The sequence below is a fragment of the Anomalospiza imberbis genome, chromosome 6 (assembly GCF_031753505.1).
Source record: "Anomalospiza imberbis isolate Cuckoo-Finch-1a 21T00152 chromosome 6, ASM3175350v1, whole genome shotgun sequence".
Lineage (NCBI taxonomy): Eukaryota > Metazoa > Chordata > Aves > Passeriformes > Viduidae > Anomalospiza > Anomalospiza imberbis.
Window position 1 is genome coordinate 36,225,058 of NC_089686.1, and position 20,959 is coordinate 36,246,016.

At 37.4% G+C, this 20,959-nt stretch overlaps 2 protein-coding genes across 5 annotated transcripts in view; one reads left to right on the forward strand and one right to left on the reverse strand.

Moving 5' to 3' along the window:
- The window catches only part of UBR1 (ubiquitin protein ligase E3 component n-recognin 1), a 58,197-nt gene extending 55,448 nt beyond the window's left edge, over positions 1-2,749 (forward strand). For all 4 annotated transcript variants that reach the window (XM_068193386.1, XM_068193385.1, XM_068193384.1 and 1 more), the window contains exon 47: positions 161-2,749. In XM_068193386.1, coding sequence (XP_068049487.1) covers positions 161-302 — 142 coding nt within the window. In that variant the 3' untranslated portion in view covers positions 303-2,749. The remainder of the gene's footprint in view (positions 1-160) is intronic.
- LOC137475739 (photoreceptor outer segment membrane glycoprotein 2) lies at positions 1,903-19,047 on the reverse strand. The gene is made up of 3 exons (XM_068193388.1): positions 13,095-19,047; positions 9,097-9,343; positions 1,903-7,666 (listed from the first exon to the last, which is right to left on the reverse strand). The coding sequence occupies exons 1-3, from the start codon at positions 13,673-13,675 to the stop codon at positions 7,400-7,402; spliced, it is 1,095 nt and encodes a 364-aa protein (XP_068049489.1). The 5' UTR covers positions 13,676-19,047; the 3' UTR covers positions 1,903-7,399.
- Between the last annotated feature and the right edge of the window lie 1,912 nt (positions 19,048-20,959).

Consider the following 20,959-nt stretch of genomic DNA (forward strand, 5'->3'; position numbering starts at 1 on the left):
TTGCTTGTCACATGTAGAGATATTTTTACATTTCCAATAGACTTGTTTGGAATTTAATTAGTATTTAATTAGTCTAGAGTTAATGTTAGCCCATTAATTGGACAGGTTATCAATTGCTATTCTGATATGCTGACTGATTATTCTCTTTTTCTCTCTGAAGAAGAGGCAATCCCCTGCACTTATGTCAGGAGCGTTACCGGAAGCTTCATCTGCTGTGGCAGCAGCACTGCATCATAGAGGAGATTGCCAGGAGCCAAGAAACAAATCAGATCTTCTTCGGATTCAACTGGCAACTGCTCTGAGTCTCTTGATTTTAGTGAAAACTCTGACCTGTGGCAGTGCTTTGAAAAAGGAAAGTAGGGTGGAAGTAAAAAATCTACTCAAGTGGTTTCTGTAGTTCAGACAATTAATTGATTGATTCTCTAGGTTGGATGTGTCACTGATGCATTGAAACAGAAACTCATATATTTTCCTCTTTTTTTCTTTCCAAAAAAAGGGAAAATCACATTCTGTAATTATTACTGAACCAGAAATATTTCCATTTTTTTCAGAAGTTTGAATTGTTTTACATGTTTTCATGAGGACAGTTCCCAAATGCTGTTTTTCAGAGCACACACTGCATTTGTCTCTTCCATGCCTTGAGAACATATCTAAATGGTGTTGACAAGGAAAAGCCTCCTTTACTTTCTTCCTGGGTTCTTTTCCGAAGCTTAGTGAAGCTTTAAATAGATTGAGATCATATTGGAGTGGAATTGGCGCCAGGTCTTTAGTCACCTGCAGCAACAGGTACAAAATAAGTTTTACAGAAAAAGTTTGCATTCAGATATACCTTGGGATTTAATGAAGAGTTTCCATTGATGAATTCTTTAAATGAGATGTGTGGAATAGAAAGTGCATGGGGGGATTACCATCCTGCTTGTTGCATCAAAAAATTAAGTCTGTGCTTTTTGTATTGCCAGAACTGCACTTTATCTAATGAATTTATCCTCCATTAATGACTATCATAAGCGGTCTAGGGCTTCACCATTTGCCTAGGTTGTGGTTAGTTTTACTTCTTTTACAGTTTGTCTTCTGAGACCTTCCCCAAGAATGAAAAATGAAAATACTGCAGGTACGTAGTTGTAGTGTAGCTCTGTAAGCTGTACAAGAGCCAGAGACCTCAATGAAGTAAACAGCCTTCAAAGCTATCACTGGACTTAAATCAAGGCCCAAAACCAGCAAGTTGTAGAATCAGACATATGTTTGCCCATATGTGAGGGATTTTCCACTCATCATCCTCTGTCACTGTTGTTTGGAGCATGTTTTGGAGTCTGCATAAATGAAATGCGTGTGTGTTTTGTGAGGCGTGTTCAATGCCATGTAGAGCAGAAAAGGGAAGAAAAGGTGGCTAAGTCTGTCTCTTTGCCCTTCAGTAGTTAATAGCACATTGTGATTGAACTCTCTCTCGATCCGTGATTGTGCTTCAGTTCTAAATGTTTGTTGTTCTTTTTTCTGAATTTCAGCCATAATATATGTGAGGGAATTTGTCATGTGATCGGTAAAAACTCTTTCACATGGAAATGGCTTCTCCTGAGAAAGTTTGAAGTTGTCACTCCCCTCCATTTCCCTGCTCCTTTGCTATTTGGATTCTTTTGTGCCATTTTAATTGGGCTTTCAATGGGAAGTTTTCAAATTAATGTCTGAGTGTTTTTGTATTATTTCTTTTTTGTTTTCCGACAATTACATGAGAGATAGTAGAATCACAATCATTTAGATTTAAATACCATTCTTCTGGGGTTTTTTAAAATGTTTTTTGAGTATGTATGTATGAGTGCACTGAACAGCACCGTAACTAATCTAAAGATGGAATACCAATCATCTCAAACATTGTTCTGGTTTCAAATACTTTTTAAAAACTTCTGCTGTAATCCTTCCCCAGTGATATAAAAAGTTGGCTTTGTTATATTTTCCAGGTATTCTCTTTCTTGAAATTAAGACCATTCTCCTTATTTTGATTGTCAGATTTTAAACCTCAGTATTAAACTCTTAGAAGACAAACATTAATTGTTAGTCTTCTCTAAAACATGTTTGAAACACATACTAAGTTTAGAACAGCTGTCATGAAAACTTGCACACGCTGGTGATTTTTATATCATCAAAACACTGCTTACAAACAAAAATATTGAATTAAGACTACCAAATGTCTCATTGATACCAAACCTGTATTCTCTTGCTGTTTCCCTCCTGATATTTACATATTCAGTTATCAAAAACTTTCAGTTATCTCGCACTTCACTGATACAAAATTTCCATTATCCAATATGCAGTGAGATCACTTTGTTTTCTGTCTGAACTGTAGTATACAAGGACAGGAGCTGATAAGAGCAGGTGAGCTCCTTTAAAGCTCTGGAAATCTCTTTGTAACTAAAGAAGTGGGAGAGGAAAGTTGACTCTTTCTGTACGTTTGCACATACTAATTTAGCAAATGGGCTCCCCTATAATTCACTGACTAGCGTGGTCATCTTTCATTTCATAAATTACTATGCAGTTTTGTTCACTGTGAGTATAATCTGTATTTAGTGACTGCAAGATGCTTATGCCACTTATTTCTGTTCCATCCAAGCTGACAGAAGTTATTTGATAATGCACATACTGGTATCTTAAATTGCAAAAATGTAAATTTGGAACTTGTATAATGTTCTTGTGCTTTTGAAATAAAATATCTTGTATATGTATATTTAAAAGAAAGGAAATAAAGTAACTTCTCGTAGATAGTTCAGTTTTTATTTGGAGGCACTGTGGCACCTCACAGTTCATTTTGCAAGAGTGTTATAGTGGTGTCTGTCAGTATGGGAAAGGAGAAGAGCTGGTAAGTGGTTGGTAAGCTACCAGTTTTCCATGTAGGCTGTATCTTGGTCATGCTGTAAGGAATGGTAGCATGCCTTTTCTTATGTAAAGATACACTGCACTTGAAACTTCTCCTAGTATTTTACCGATGCAAATTCCTGCAGTGTCTACGTAAGTTTCTAAAAGAAGTCTAAAGTACAGAATTTAATATTTATATGCCCTGAAACTGACCTAGTTGAGTGTTTCCGGTTTTGTATCTTCATGAAGAACTGGCTGTACTGTTTGGCAGATACTTAACCTCCAGAAAGAGAAACTTTATGGTGTTGGTCTCATGTGCTGTATGATACATACTTCAAAAAAAGTGGTTTATTATAGACCTAAGCAAACACTCAAGACATCTTTTACATAGATATGGCCAGTAATTCTTGCTCTTTATGTTACTAGCTGCTGGTTGTCATCATGTCTTCACTGCTTTGTTGAAGCTTTGGGCGTTAATGATGTTTGGGTGTTAATGATGTTGCTCTTTATGCTTATTCTTAGTAAATGGGTTTTAAGAACTGAATTTCTGAAAAGGTAAATGGTAGAGGTAGATAGATTGAAGTCTACTAACAAAAATGTTCTGAAGAAAATTTGATCAAGAATCCTGTTAATTAAGGGAAAAAAGAAAAGAAACCATTGCACTATTTCTTGTGTAATAAAAATCTCAATGTACAAAGTTATATAGAGGAATATTTTCACTATTTTATGCTCTGTATTATGGTTGAAATCCACTTATTTTTTAGACAACAAACTTGAATAATCTGCAATATAAACTACTAAGATTCATAATACATCATCTAAGTTGTTACTTAGTCTTCTATTACTCGACAAAGTGTTCAAAGATATTTTATCAAAAACAGAAGTGGTTTCATTTCTGGGGTGCAATCTCTGTTTTACCAGTATTTTGCAGATTAGGCTAAATTGGAAGGTTGATACAGGAAAAAATGGCTAATAATGAAAATCCACTTCCTTACATATGTCTCAAATCTAGTTATCTCTAGTACTAGATTAGAGATTTGTCTGCAGTTGCATTCAGTACAGTCAAAATTGTTCATGAAAGTGAAGTTATGTAAAGGAAATTTGCATTGAAGGAGGAGAGCAAGCTGAAGTCCCAAGAGGTGATATATATATGATTTTGTAACAGTGAGTAAGAGACCAGGTACAGAGTTAAACATGAGACATTACAATGGGACTTGACTTATTGCTGTTCGTGAGATCAGTGTCCAAAAAGGAGTATAGTTTGTGCTGTATAAGTACAGGTTGTCAAACAACTTACAGTCCATCAGACTTAATTTTAGGTTTCTAGGCTTTATGCTTGAGTGAATGAGCTGCAGCAAAATGTTGTGAAGCACAAGGTGGGGACTGTGGATTTCATGGTCATTTGAAGTCCTTGCTGTATTTGTGAAGTTGTGTGGTTAGCTTTTTTCAGGAGACTGCAGAACCTTACTTCTCCTCCTTAATTGTGCCTGAAATTTAATATCGCTCTCTTTGGGTACAAGAATTGAGATGCTCATCCCAAGGTACCAGTTCCTGCTTGAACTATGTTAATTTTAACAAAATCCTAAATGTGCTGCATGTTTATATTTCTTACTATTTTTCCTCTGTGATCAACACAGAGCAACTGTTTTCAGTGGCAATGAGCAAGCTTTAAAGGAAGAGCACTGTATATGCAATTTCTAAAGAAACTCTCATAGTGCCTTCACCAGAAACTCAATGTTACAGTGTTTATTTTATTTTTTAAATTAAGAACTTGATAAAGAAGGCAGTTTCATGCATAGGTGAGTTCCTTACTCTGGAATTTTCTGTATTGTTATAAATTTTGGCTGGATTAGGCATTAGTAACAAATAGGATAAGAAGTGTTCCCCGAATCGTATTTATTTCTGTATCTGAGCAGATGCCCTGGCTTAAAGGCTCGGCTCACTAATACCATCTCTGTCTTTATGAATTACGGAGAATTAAAGATGGAGTCTCTGCTGCTGCCTGAGTTTGTTTCCTTGATCCAGTGCCTCTGGTGTTAAATACTGCAGGAAACCCAAAATACCATGACAGGTGCTGTAAAGGAAGCTGGATATGTAGGGTGTAGCACTTCCATGTTCTGAGGAAATCAATAAATACAAAGGAAAGAAGAAAGCATTTATTAACAAAAGTAAATTTTATCCTGATAGTGTGAAACGAGTGATTATAATTTTGTAATGTATCTGTATCAGTGGAGAATCTGAATGCCTAGAAAGGATAGAAATTAACAGTCTAATGACTAAGTAATTACTGTTAATAGGTCAGAGAAGGACTGTTGCCTGTGAGATGTATGCTGAAAGTAAGCTAATTTCAAAACCAATCACACTCTATTGCTGCAGTTCGGGGCAGTTGGCTGAGAGACAAAGGTTAATGTGCTAAATGCTGATTAGTCTTTTATGGTAAAACGTGTTTTCTTCATATGCAAGTAAATGAGCTGTGTGGGGGCCAGAGAAAATCTTATAGCTGGGTACTTACACCTCTGCTCTTTGTGGTAATGTATTACAGCTGCTGCTGGATGACTCTTTTTGTCTTGGCAGAGATGCTGAGGTTGGATCATCAGCTCACTCTTCCTTCCAAATCTGTTTTTTCAGAGCAGATTCTTGACAAACCCATTAACTAACTAGAAAGCTATCAAAAGAGTAAGCTCACAGTTCTTATAATTCTGCAAGCTTTAGTTATTGAGGTCTAGGACTGTTTTACCAAACATAGAATTAAATTGTGTTGAGAAAGTGACTGCTATTGACTGACACAGTTGACACTTAGCATACTTACCTGAAAAAAAATACACTTCATTTAAAGAAAAACATATGTGACATCTGATTAGTTTGCAATACATGAGTGTCTTTCTCCTTGATCTCTCAAGGAACTAGAACTTTCTGCATTCATTCTTTTCCAGCCTGTATCAGCTAATTATAGAGCTGCTGGTAAGTACTTCTGGCTCTCAGAAATGGCTGAAGGAATTACACACCAGTTAAGTTTTAATCCCTCACTGGGCAAAGTGATTGCAATGAAGACAAGAAGTAGGCATACAGGTAAGTGCAGTGCAAAGGGAAGAATTAACAGTTCTTGAAAAGGAAGTCTCAGCTTACAAATCTAGTTCTTTGAAAGGGTTTTAACATACTTAAGTGTAGGCCTAACATGTTAGGCAGTAAAGGAATTCCAGTTGAAATTATGGTCATGCACATAGCCTGCTGGAATTACACTGCAGATTATTACATTGCACAATTTATTTACAATATATCCTTATAGTATAATTTTTGCTTTTTCACATGTCATGGGATACAACAGTATTTAGGTAAAGAAATTTTTACTGTTATTTTGCACAGTTTCAAAAGCGGGAATGGTTCTATTAAAAATATTTCAGTGATAAAACTTCTTTTACTTGATTATCCAAAGAATGCACTTAGAGCAGTGAGAAGTAAAATATTTCATTTGGTCTTTCCACCTCTGTTTTTTATTGGTACTTTTTTCCTGCTGACTATTAATGATAGTTACAGTCACAGGGCATCCTGTAACTGCAGGTGTTTTGGGTATTGAAGGCTTTCACTCCATGCATTGACAAAGCTCCTGAGCACTGTAGCAGGGGCATGATGTGCAAGCTGTCAGTCTGTCTGCCTTCACTGATTACATATAACCTCTTACATTCCCACCCCTGGGTCAGTGTGGTAAGTACTTTTGAAACAAGGAGCTTTCAAGGATCATCAGTGTTTCTTTCATAGGAAGTATCTACTTGTTTTTAAACTTGTGCTGTCACATGCTAGTTGGAAGTGTAAATATCCCTGCACAAGCTGGCAGTTAGTTTTCTTAAGCAGAGAACTCCTTTCTGCTGTACCCTTTGACTTTCAGGGAAGTGGGGCAACTAGCTTTCTCTAAACTATTGGAGGGAGGAAAAGGAAAAGGTACTTCAGACATCTTGGGAAAAACAAGTGAAATACTTTTGTGGTAACTTTTATTTTATTCACCTGAATTTTACATACATGGCAGATTCTTGTAGGCTGTAATATACATATATTTTTGTTAAAATTTCTCCTTTCCTAGCTTGCACCAGCAGAATCTTCATTTCAGTTTTTGTTGTCTTTTTTATAAATATTTTTTTTATCCAGTCTAATAACTTCTTTTGGGATTTCCCTGCTCTTGGGATTTTTATAGGTGTAATGACAAACTTCTTTGCTATCTATTCAACTAATCTTTGTTAGTACATGTAGACCCATCCTGTCTGAAATATTTGCTTGTGCATAATGATCATTCTGATACATTCAGACCACGACAGAAGTCTGTAAGTAAAGGAGAGAAAGTGGAGGACATTGCATAAACTTCTTGCAGCGTTGAGAATCAGGGATTTTACAAGTAAAAACACATCCATCCAAAGAAGTATTAGCATTTTTGGAGCTGTCACCAGTCTGTGGTTTGTTCAATTGTTTTATTAGTTTTTCTACTTTTTTTTTCCCCACCAGATAAAATCTGGTGACTGTAATAGAGCAAAGCTACACTTGTGATGTAATTCCTTGGAAGATTTGCCTACCTAGCTGCAGGGATAGATTTTGTTGTAATATTAGTTTTGTCACAGTCTGTGTTTTGAACGTTAATGTTGGGGTCATTCATGCCTGAGACAGTGGAGATCTGGTTGGCTTTGCCGAGATTCTTAATGATGTTGATGTTGTATTTGGCAGTTTCCACAAAACTATTTTCTAGTAACCAACCATCTGATTCACCCTCCAGATCTCCTAGCAGAAGGACATTCTTCATGGCTGTTTGTAGGTACCGGACACCAACCAGTACAGAGAGCTGTAAGAAACAGTTAATGGTTAAATAGTTGAAATTGCAGCCTCAGTTCTATCACTCTGTCAGTTTTCATTGTGTAGATACAGGCCTTATAACTGTGTAAAGCAGACACTCTTTATCCTAGCAATATGTCTAACCACTTTTCCAGTTAATTACATTTTTAAAGAAAGATAGAGATTGATTGAGTCTCCCTTCATTCTTCAGGTAGCAATCCCCCTTGCATGTTATTAGTATATAAATACCTAGAATTTATACCTAGAATTACTTGTGAACCTTGTAGCTTCAGAGACTGCAACTAATTGATGTAGAATGGATGATCAATTAATGGAACCATCAGTCACTGTGAAAGAAAAAATTGTAGTATGTTAAATTCAGTGGATTTTTTTTCCACTGACATTGATTAAATCAATATTTCTTCCAAGGTGGTTTAATCATTCCTGTGTAAGCCATATGTGTCAAACATTGCCAAGGCATGAAAATTAAGAAGGATGGCCTACAGCAGAGGCTCAAGTCTAAGCCTAGGAAAAAGCCCCACTTTCATTGTTGTGTTGGAATCAAGATCAGCTAGTCAAAATTTAAGTTAACACAGAGAGCTGCCTCACAGCTTTTCACATGCTTCAGGTTATTTCTGGCACCACAGCCCCTCCTAGAACTGCCTGAGGACTGTTGTGAACTACTTAAATTACAGTGTTAATATTTGTGTAATGAATAGAGCAATAGAAAAATAAAACATACTAAAAAGGTAAGAAAACTGTATTGGAGCCTGTGCCACTGGGGAGTCCTTTACTTGCAGATGACAGGAGTTCCAGAGAACTCTTTACAGATGTCAGCAGGAACACTGCAGCTTTGCAGGCGTGTAGCTTGCCTGTGATGTGCTTATTTTGATTGCATAACCAGTAGCCCAGTCTACTTCAAATGGATGATATGCCATGACTGCAAGTACTGTCTATATGGTGAAACTATGTAATATAAAAAGGAGGCTTTGCGATATTAACAAAATGCTCAATTTTACTTATAAACAAAACTAATGCATTGAGCCAAAGACCTACTCATATTTTATATATTTCTTAAAACTGACTTAAAACATTCAGACCTTCTCATCAAATTTCCTTGCAGTTGTGTCACTGCATGTGTCATCCTGTATCTGATCCCATCAATGCATTAGGGAAGGGAATATGCTATATTCTGTTGAAAAAGCTCTATAAATGATATACATGGTTTCTGATAGTTCGCATCCTCAACAAGATTTCCTTCTGCTCTGTGGACTTCAGAAAAGTTGTCTTTACTAAAAGAAATCCTACAACATTCCGAAGTGCTTGTGGACCTTATACTGAATGCTGAAGCACTTCTCATGTGTTACACTGTCATCGTTTTCCATCCTGGAGAGACAGAAGACTGATTAATCTGATAGAGACTGTTTTTGTGAGACTTACCTCAAACAACCAAATAAGCAATGCTGCGATGCCAATGGATCTCATGATACCGGTGTAGTAATCCAGCAGAGCCTCTCTGCACCCCTTCAGCCAGATATTGAGCTCCTCTGTGAGGAAATCGTAGTTGTAGTGAGCACTGTTGTTTGTCAGCTGGTACTGGATGCAGGGTCGTGGGGAGCTGGGGTTGCAGCAGCTGAAGGGGACTCCATCCACCAAGAACTTCCCATCAATGTTGCTCTTCAGACGGCTGGAACAGGACAAAGTCTGGCCATTACAAACCTGGTGTCAGCAGGAGGCAGTGCCTGTGATTTTAGGAAAGGGAGTAACAAAACTCTGCTGCAATGTAGGCCTCTCCAACATAACAAAAGGAAAATGAGGATATACTTTAAACAGGAAAAGTTGTTTACTGCAGGAACACTGAATATTGGATTTGCTATATTTTAGTGTGGTATAGCACAGAACCTCACATGGTTCTTTATTTGTGCTACAAGATAAGTTCAGTGTTCAGGGAGATGTTTCCTTTTTAGTATCTTTGTGCTGAATACTAAGGACAAATTTGGGACTTGTTTATCTTGGTGGAATTCTAATGGAAGTTATATCCCTGGAAATCCTATGTTTTGCTACTTCTGGACTGATTTTTCAACATAATCATTCTATGAGAGAGATCCTAATACAAGAATAACTTTGTATGCCACTGGAACCACTGTAAATAATCTGCTGGCCTTTTGCCACTGTCCCCATTGCAAGGGCTGGTCCAGCACATGTTCTGAGACTAATTCACAAGGGATTTTCTACTTCTTGTTATTTCACTTTCTGTAACTTAAAGAAATGTATTTATTGCTAAAAATAGTCCTTTCTCTCCTCCATAATATCAGGAGGAATACAAGTGGCGAAAGAGGAAAGAGAAATAGGAAAAAAAAACGTGGGATGGGAAGAGAACACAGTCTCAAACTAACCAAGATTTTCTGGAAGATAAATGAATCCTTGGCATCTGTTTTCTTCAGAGAAAGATATTTTCCAGAAACTGTACCGTATCTAAGATGCTGAGAGACACTCTCACACCTTGGGGAAGCAGCCTCTAAGCATGTATCTGTTTTCATGCTGATTTCCTAAGACAGCCCCATGGATAAGAACCATGCCCTGGTTTATCAAGTCCAGGCCCCCCCTTTGTAAAGGGGCCAGAATACATGAAAGACAATTTTCACTTAGATATACAGCTTTCACTATTTGCCAATAGTAAATTTTCTAATATTTTCCAAAACTTACTCATTTATTAATGTTTGCAAATAATATTTTTGTTCCACTACAGCTGATCTAAATGAGAGGGAAGGAAATAATTACAAGAAGCTCATCAGGTAAACAGAAGGAGCAGAAAGACTGTGGTCCAGTCTTCATCTGGAATTTGGGACCATCAAATTAATAAATGTAACCTTCAAATGAAACATAAGCTGCTAGGAAGCTCAGTATTTGTGTCAGTGCTGTGATGGCAGAAAAATTGCTTTTATTTTATTGCTGTGAGCCTACTAAATACAACCTCCTTTTTTGTTTCTTCTCCTTTTCTTCCTCTCTTTTTAATTTGGGTTGTAATTTTTTGTTTACTTAAAATTCTCTCAAAAACATTTTCCTCAAATATTTTTCCAGGTAAACCAGGAAGTTCACCTGCCATTTCCCACTTAGGAATGGGATAGGCATGAATTTTTCTCCATTTTCAAGTCTAGCTTTTCATTTTGTGGCCATCTGGTGATGGAATCAATGCAAAAGAGTCCAAATAATCCACTGAAAGTAGACTGAAGTGTGTGAGCCATGTTGTGGGCATAGGCAAAACCAAACAGTGGAAGGGAAGGAAACCAGAGGGCTCCAGTGTGGGAGGAGAAAAGAAAGCTCACAGAGGAGAGGAAGATTGGCACATTGTGAAAGGGAAGATCTTACCTGGGATGGCAAAATGCCCTCTATGTTTCAGGGTATTATATATATTTAATGACCCCAATATAGTACAGCATTAAGATGGTTGAAGTACAATCTCTTAAACTGGGTCTTAAGATTTTCTTTTGATTCCAAGCATCAATTTAAATACTTTGTTTTGTTCCGGGCATGTTATAAAGAGGAACCCTCTTTCTGCTGCCAACAGTAGCAGTTTCCAGACTTGGGTAATATCATTCTGCCACTGTGTTTCCTCTACTAGTGGCAAATTTAAAAATTATTTCTTTTGTATCTTGGGACTTAATAATATATTGATACTGTTAGAAGGGAAGACCTTAGTAAAAGAGTTGGTGGAGCAAGACATTCGCTGCTATTTGCTGTTGCAATTCAAAGTTGTTATGGTATTGTAAAGCAAAAATTTGCTTTTGAGCAAAGATGATTTTTACCCAACCAAAGCAATGGTAGCATTGTACTGCTGTAACATCATGTTCCTACCATTCCTACTGACTGTTTCCATGCCTTGTCAAATTGTGGCATTGGCAATAGAGCTGTAAAAGAAGGTTTTGCAGGAAGGTGAAAAGTTCAGTTTTGCAAAGGTTACATGTGAGTTCACGGTATGCCAGGTCTCGCCTGCTTTGCCTCTTGATCTACAAACTACTAACTGACACAGAGTACAAGTTGAAACCAAGAAAGACTTGACTCCTTCTCCATCCTTTCAGAACATTACCAGCTGGACTTTACTTCCAATGATTTCATATCAAATGTTTCACTACCAGGGTTTTGGAAGTCATGGTAAAATTCTGTTATACAGCATCAACTTGGATTCTGCCAATCAAGATAAAATTAAGCAATCTATCCACAGTAAAAGAAATTCAGAAATTGCTTTCCTCACACACATTTCACTGTCACCTTTTGCCTAAATGGGGCAAAAGCTAATTGACAGTGCATTCTCAAAACAATAGCAGAGCACTAGTAAGCCTGCAGAAGAAAACACAGCTTAATTAAGACCCTGGGTAAGACATTACTGTTTCTGCCTCTCTCACAGAAATAAAAGGAAGCATATTTTACTTTTGACCTCACACCAAGCTACTATTAAATTCCTGGGGCTCATATTGTCTTGTCACTTTTCAGCATAGACCCAAGACTTGAAACAGCTCTGGTCAGTCTGTTCTCTGTGACACTTTCTAACGTCTCTCTTGAGAATGCTTGTATTGCTTTATTTCCACAGACAAGTGTCTTCTGTATGCTGATGCCCTCGTTTGTACTCCTAGGTCCTGCCCTCTGGTATATTTGCAGCTCTCTAGAAATGCTTTGCTATGGTGGCAGCTTCAAATTGTGAATTCTGTAAAATTAAGACCTTTGGCCTCCCTTTCTCTGGCTTTATTGTCACTGGTTTTTGAGTTCAACAAAATGCAGCATTTGACCAATGCCAGTCAAGCTCTTTCCATTTGTCTTTCCTGGGAATACAAAGCTACTACTCTCTTGTCAGTGAAGACCTTTTTCAGCTTTAGAAGAATTATTACAGACTGGATTGTCTACTTTTGGTAGTTTTTAATTTTTACCTTCTCTGTAAGTATTACCACTCTTCTTTTTGAGCATATAATTTCACAGTTGCTACATCGTGTGAAGCACCACCACCAGAAAGAAATGAGGAATTTCTGCTTTTTTGTGTGTGGTGTTCGGCAGTTTCTCACATGTGAACATACAGATTTGAATTTGGGATTGCAAAGTCTAATACCTTGAAGAAGAGGGGTCTTCCAGTGCTTAGAACTGACTGCAATGTACTGATAGTACAATCCTTTTTTTCTTACTGTTATCAGCTCACTATAAATGAAATTAAAATTTTGAGGTAGCTATTTCACCACACTGAAAAAGGAGATACATCTTTGCTTTGCTTAGCATCCCTAAAGACTTAGCAAAAAGCTACTTTTAATCGTGCATGTATTTAGCATATTTTGTGAGTAACCTGGTCATTCTACATATTTTTAATTAAGATACAAAGGTCCAGAAAAAAGGGCTTTGCAGTCTCAAAAGAGATTTTCTCCTAGAATTTTTTGTTATGACTGATAAATACTTACTCCAGAACCTCCTTGGAAGCCATATTCAGATACCGAGGAGATACCCACTGAATTTCAAACCAGTCTCTAAAGCCATTGTTTCCACAGCAACGGAATCCAATTTGTAACATATCCATTGTTTTCTTTAAGAAACATCGCCCAGGTATGTCTGTGTCTTTATAGAACTTAATGGCATCCCTCAGTCCCAGATAGAGAGACTCTTCCAGCTCATTCCTCATGGTATAGCACATGAGAGCACCCACCAGGATGCAGAAGGTAAAACAGAAGGTACATACGATGTATGGCAGCATTACTAGTTTCCATCGAGAGAACTTGTTTGCATCTGAGCAGTCATAGCAGATTTTGCCACCCAGAAAGTTGATGATACATGCTATGACCCCTACAGAGATCAGCATGTTGGGGACAGAGTTTATGTCCCCTTTTGCCATCACTTCATTGCGCTTCTTGATCTCTATTTTCAGAAAGAGGCCAAGACTGAAGAGAATGATCCCACTCACTACAGAAACCCAGTTGAGGATCCATAAGATCTGAGCCAATTTGTCCCGCTTGGTTTTGGTGAATTTGACTTTGAGGACAGCCATAGTCAGACACGCATTAGGAAAAGAAGCGTAGGTCAAGGGAAGCTCATAAGCTGATTAGGAGCATGGATCCAAGGCGTGCAGAAATCTGAAGAAGATGGAGAGAGATTACTGTCTGTTTGACCAGGTATTTATAGAGCCTACAAAAGAACTTCCTGTACAGCCTCACGCACTCTGAGTCCTGCCAAGGGAGTGCCCCAGTGAAATTTATTGCTTAAATTTCATAACAATGTGAATCACTTAAAAAACATAAATTCTGAGAACCAACTAGAGCAATTAAAAGTAAGTTAATGGTATGAACAGGGACTCTGGATTCCTATGAATTTTTGTCAAGACCAATCTTCTGTGCAGACCTGATATCTAAAAGTGACTGGTCTGCTGTCTTTCCCCTCAGAAGACTCCCAGTGTCTTTCCCTTCTGCTTGTTGCCTGTATTTTTTAAAAACAATTATAGGTATTCATTATTCTTATTTTCCTGTGTTATGGTCAGGTTTGTGTTCAAAAGTTAAATAAACAAACATATATACAGCCGCCTTTTTTTCTTTCCTCTCCAGAAAACTTACTTGTCTTGTTCCTGATTTGGCAACTCTCATTAGAGTGATTTTATACTGTAAAACTTTGCATTATATAATCATTTAATTCCACTAATACAAAGGCATTTATAAACAGCAAAGTGTAAACCTGTAAATCTGGGGAAATAAGAGATGTATAAGCAGCATAATATTTTCAAAGTTAGTGGATGCTGTTACTGAGTAAAACTTGTATCTGCTAAAACAGCAGATACACCTGTTGAAAAACACCTGGGGACAGACCAGCTGGACAGAAGTAGGGCTACACTGACCCGGTAAAGGATCCCCAGCTGCAGTGAAGCTTAGCATTGGCTAAGCAGATTGTTGCAGAGTGCAGTTTAAAAAGGTAATGGAATCCCAGCGTCTTCATGTGTTTATGTTGGAAGGAATCAGTTCTGTTTGTACAGGCAAGGAATAGGTTGTGTGATTCATATTAGGATATGGTTAAATATCTTCATACACTAAGATTTTAAGGCCTGTGAGATCTAATTAATTCAAGTTGCATTTATTTACTCCTGCGTTTACAGAGAAAACTAATTCCTCTCAAAGCTATTCAGCTCTGTGTATCTTTTGAACAATATAGAGAATAGTGTGCAAAATGCACAATATTTTTCCTTACCAGTCTATTTCCAAAGGTGTTGAGGCCAGCGGCTTTCTGAATTTAAAAACAGGGTCCTAATTGTAATGATTGTTAAGGTTGATTATCAGTTATGGCTGAATATTGATTGTGATCATATTGTGATAATCATATAAGTGATAGACATCTTACAGAGATGTCCAGAGAATAGTCATTTATAAAATTACAACACTTGCTTCACACCATTCTTTTCCAGTATTGTTCAGACCTCATTTGAAGGGATCATGCTCTGCTGGTAGAGAATTAAGCCTCCCTATGAATTCATCTGACAGCCTGAATAAACCTGCTAAGCCTGGAGACAGTACCTTTGATTGCTTCACCAGTTAAGCAGTTTGTGACTTGACCTCAAATAACTGTAAATGATGGCTGCTAATAGATTCATTTACCCCTGATACTCAGGCCTCAGAGCTCACAACAAGAATCTGTTGTGAAATGTACTGATTGCTGATACACAGTTCATGTTCAATGGCCAGCACACATGAATGCATCACTCACTGTTTGTTTCTGTGAAACGTGTACATATTTGAACAATGCCTCAAAATTGTTCAGCACACATTTAGTTACAGTGTCACTGAAAACACCCTACTTGCTAAACATATTTAGTTTTAACATTTGGACAAAAGTTATAAATAGTTCTACTCAAAATTAATCTACTCCAGAGGCATTGTTGATTTTGGAAGATGTAGATTTAAGACTTGGTCATATTCTAGCCGTAAAGAAATTTGAAGTTGAGTTCCATAAGCAGAGATACATTCAATCTCATGTAGCTATTCCATCCCCAATTTTCAGAGGCCTGAAGTTTAAAAAAAAGTTTAAAACTTCTGTGCAAGAAAAATTCTCCTAGTAATTCTTTGTCTCCAGAAATTCTCGTGAGGTATTCTTTGCTTCCTTTGTGAATTTTTAGTATTGTTATAGGATCAGATTTCATGGAATATTGACATTTATCTTACAGTGCTACCCACAGCAGCAGCATAAGATCTGTGATTTCATGGAGTCCTAGTGCCAGAGAAAAGGGATGGAATGATTGGTTGTTGTAGATCAAAGACCACTTGTTGACTGACCCTGGCTATCACTGATATGCTTGGGATTGATCTTTGGGAGATATTGTGCTTCTCATGAAACCTTGAGGGCATTGAGTCTGGGACAGAAGAGCAACTTATCTATTCTGTTCCTTGTTCCTATCCTTCTACATGGATATTTATGTTAAGATTTTCACCTATGCTAACAGTTTACTGAATTCATTTCTGATAAGAAGACTCTCTTCACATCATAAAGAATTCTATAAATGCATCATAGCATTATTATTTCCCTGTTTAATAAAGTATTGAATACATTTATTAGTGTAAGATCGATTGCAACACATGCACAGCAGCGTAGTGTAATTTTTTGAGCACCATGAAGAAAGTTTTTCCAGCTGAAAGAACTGAACTGCAGTTATGAGCTAAAACTGTCAGTCTTGCTCTGCAACCTGTTTCTGTTCTTCTCCAAGTCATAGCTGGCAGTGGGTTACTGTAAAGCCACACATGCTCCCAGCATTTCAGTGGTACTAATGCCTCTGTCATAGTTCTTAGAAACATTTGTACTTGAGCCACTCCAGAGTTATGAATCATATACACACATAAATACTTTCCCCAGCTATGGGATAGCAAACTGGATTTTATTCTATAAAGGGAGAAATACTTCTTTCAAGAAAAGAAGACAAATAAGTGTGGAAATCTCTCCCATACTATCAATACTGTTCTCAGGCTTTCTTTGTCTAATTCAAATTTATCTAACTTTAAAGACAGCTTCCATCAATTTGCTTCCAAGATGTCACCTAGCTGTTCCTCTGCTATCAACTATAATGAACAAGACATAGTACAGCCATTTTTTATATTTACTTATTAGATACAAATTGTTCAAAGAAATTTTGCAATTTTGTCATAAACAAGCCACATCTTATCTTACTGATTTTGCTAAAATCTGCTATTTTACCTAAACATACATTGCTATTTATGACATTATAAAAGAAACCACTAACCTGCTTCAGAGGACTGAACAGGATCCTGAAACTGGTAAGTTGCTGAATACAAGGGAGAAAACACATGAATTGGACATACTGAGGATGGCTGAAATACTGATTTCCTGATGTCTCTGTAGTTGCTCTGTCTTCACACTGACTCACCAATGGAGAAAACCACTTCAACTCTCCTGCCTGTGCTAATCTCTCCTTCATCTCTAATCGTAGCTAAGAGATTTATTTCAAGATTCTTATGCCACCAGATTAAATCCTGCAAAACAGGCCAATTAACTGAGTGTGAACTGAGATCTCACCAACAAAATGGTTTATAGGAATTTCTTCTACCTTTTTACCCTGCCTGTCATTTGGGCTAGTAAGAAACAGAACTGTTTTTCAGTACCTGCTAATGTCTTCAGTAGCTCTTAATTTGTTTTTAACAATAAATATGCCTCCAGAGGAGGGAAGAATGAGAATAATGAAAGTTTGTGATTCTGTGGGAAGGGAAAATCTATCTTAGGCAACTATCATTTATATGCACTATTATGTTCCTTACCCATGATTCCATATTTTGTTACTTTGGATGCAATTTTCTGTTCTCTGTGTATTGAATGTGATTGTCCTAGAAAATAATTCAAGTAACCAAGAGCAATTTGATCATCCTGTATGATTCACGGTAGGTTCTGGTTTGGGAAGCTTTCCAGGTTCAAGAACAATCCAGTAGAAACCTCTGTCCTAGTCTCTTATCTAGCTCTATTCCAAGCCAGAAGCAAAAGTGTCATGTCCTCTGGCTTTTCTGAGCCCAGCACGTAGCAATTTGTGGGACAGATGTGGCTGGTTTGAACTGACAACAGTGGTGGCAACAAGCTGAGTCTGCAGCAGTGCTTGGTTCAAGTTAGAGGCGATGTCAGTACCAGAACTGAATCCCTAAGCAGGAGCAGGTTTGAGCTATAGGGTCCATATCTATAACACCTTAGCACAGCAGAGAGAGTTCAGTGGGCACATCACTGTCTGCAAGAGACCCTGCACCAGGCATTGTAAATGTGTAGAAATATTCTCAGAAGCATAAACTGTCCTCTCCTGGCTTATGATAAGCAAGAAGCCAGTACCCTGATATGACTGTTTCTAACTCTTGTGTTCTGGCAGTACACTGGCTCTATCTTGCCTGTGTCCCAATGATTCACAGCGTATGTGATACATCTGGGACCTGTTGGACCTAATGCATATGGAGCACACAAATGCTCGCATATGATCAAATACACCCCAATTGCATTGAATTAATCCTGTGCACGACTCATTCATGCTTTGGACTTGCAGAACTCATGCAGACCACAGGGAATATTTTAGATCTGTTCAAATGTGTTGGTTTGTGTACAGATCAACTCCACAGAAGCATATTCAACAGGTAAAATGTATTCCTTGGGCACAGCACAAGTACACAAATGTACACATTTTGAGCTATTGTTTGGCTGGGATGTGATATATCAGAAATTCTGGACAAATGGCTGTAGTACTTTTCTATGCTAAAAAAAGTTCACTAGTGAAAATTCTACCCATCTGCTGAACTACGAGTGTATTATCCTTGAGTGTTAGAAAATGTTACTGCCTCGGTTACCTTGTAGCAGAAAACTGCAGCTTCCCTGTGGCTGCTTTGCAACACAAACCTCGTACTGGCGTGCATGGAAGCAAGCAAGCAGGAGATGGCAGTGCTGCTGTATGAAGGCTTTTTCAACAATACAGAGCAAGAGTTTTTTTTTTTTTTTTTTTTTTTTTTCAGTTTGTATTAGAGATTAGAGGTCATTCACACAGGTAATGGAAGCTCAAGAATACCCCATTGTAAGAAATTACTTCAATCCAGCTGTAATGCAGTTAGAAGCCAGTGCTACCCGTATTTTTTGTTCCATCTCATATCTGGAAATGGTTTCAGCTGCAAATGTATCAAAAGTTGAGTAATTCAGATATTAGTTCTGTGTCATAGCAGTTTATAATTAACCACAATGCACTTTCTTGCAGACCTTTGGGACGCCCAGACATCGTGACCACAGAATAGCATTTTGTAACTTGTGTTTGAGTGATTGTACGTGGGGGATTGCATCTATCACCCAGTGGTACAGAAAGAGATCACACACTTTCCTGCTAACAGGGGAGTTTGCTGTGCTATGGCTTAGGATCCAAACAGGTAAATTTAACAAATGTTTGACCAATTACTTACCTATTTAGTATCATTCATATATAAGTCCCCAGGCAAGGATGTGTTATGAATCAGTGTAATTAAATAACTAGTTGGGATGATGCAACATTTAATTTTACATCTAGTTTCCAAAAATTCACATTTTATTTTTATATTTGGATGGCTTTTCATTTCACCTTGTATTTAATGTAAGTGACAACTAATGATATGAGATTTTGCAGTACTGGACTAAAACTGGAGGCACTTGGTGAGTCTGATGGAAGCAAGAGCTATACAACCTTTCTGAGCTGGGGCAAGTCCATATTCAGGAAGAGATTCTCACTGATATGTGATAATGGGGAGAGAACATGAACAACAATTTGCTCTTTTTGGCTTTTATAAAATTGAGAACCACATGGTAGACACTTAGAGAATTAAGTTATTAAACAAATAAAAGTAATTGAGTCTTTGAAGAACATTAATTTCTCAATTACATTTTTGAACTTTTAGGAAGGAAGTATAGTGGTATTTAGATGATTATGGTTGTTGCAGTAGATAAAGATACCTAAGTTAAGTCACAACATCTGAAATTTTTATGGAATTGCAGAGTTGGCAGAGGTGATGTCAAAATTTAAAGGCAAGAGGTAATGGCAATAGTCAATTTAAAAGAACCCAGTTTGTACATTAAAATGACACAAAGCTTACTGAAAACAAAGTCAGTTTTATTTTTTTACAACAACAGCTTTACACTGTACTACAGTTGTACCAAAAGATCCGCTGTATTATGTTCTGTGAAAAATGTGAATACTATAATTGTAGCTCATCTATTTGCCTGAAGAACACCACAGACGAAACAAATCAGAAAAAGAAGTACTACATTTTTTAGATGTGTAAAGGTTTTTACAATATGGATGCTGAAAATCAGTCTCAGGCAGAAAAGGAAATTATAGCAGACCTGCATGAACTGCACTGCATGTGTACAGCTCGTCATTCAGGGTCCTGTGCATTGCAAGAAAATCCATATCAGTACCTTTCAGGCTGGCTCTGATTTCAATCCATAGGAGCTGTACTGTCCACAATCTCTGAGTCATCCACTCGTGACTCACAATGAGTCATTACAAATGGAAAACTAAGGCACAGAAATAGTGTATTCACCTTAAAGTCAGACCAGCAGTCTACAGTACAGCTGGAAATAAACATGTATTTTATATTGCCTGGTAACCTAAAACTTCCATCTTGGCTGTAAATTCTTTCTGAAGACTAGAATCCATTTTTACAACTTAATCATAATGAGACCATGCAGCAATCTTTGCTTTTCACTTTTTTACCTTATTCACTATGGATCTTATCCTCACAAGCCAGGTATCAGGAAGCTTTTTGCAGAATGAAATTATACACATAATATGAGGCCTGGCAGCAGAATTCTCTTTACATAATGAGGTAAAATTTTCCTTTTTAAATTCCATATCTCATAGCATCAATACTTTGGTGCACTATACTACCAACTGACCCTTCTTCTCCTAGCAAAGTAGGCAGATATACACAGTCACATTTCTCCTCAAGAGACCTCCTAAATTAATCGGTACCTATTCTCAGCTTACTATAAACCTGATGTTGATGCTATTTTTCACACTCCAGACATCATTTGAACTGAACAATATTACTCAGGTCATATTGTAGGGAATCTGAGATTATTTTGGAAAGAAAAGACAGTTACCAAGGGAAAAAAAAAAAAGAAAAAGATACTTGCGGGAGTTCCTGAAGCTGTCAAATAGACAGAAGCCAGTACCCAGAACCCAGTGCTCTTACAGCTTTTCCAAGATCCCTCTGTTGTGTGAGTGGTGACTTCATGCTTATTGAAACTCTGTCGAGAAATCACAATTTGTGGAAAAAGACTGAAGGAAACTCAGGTGCCT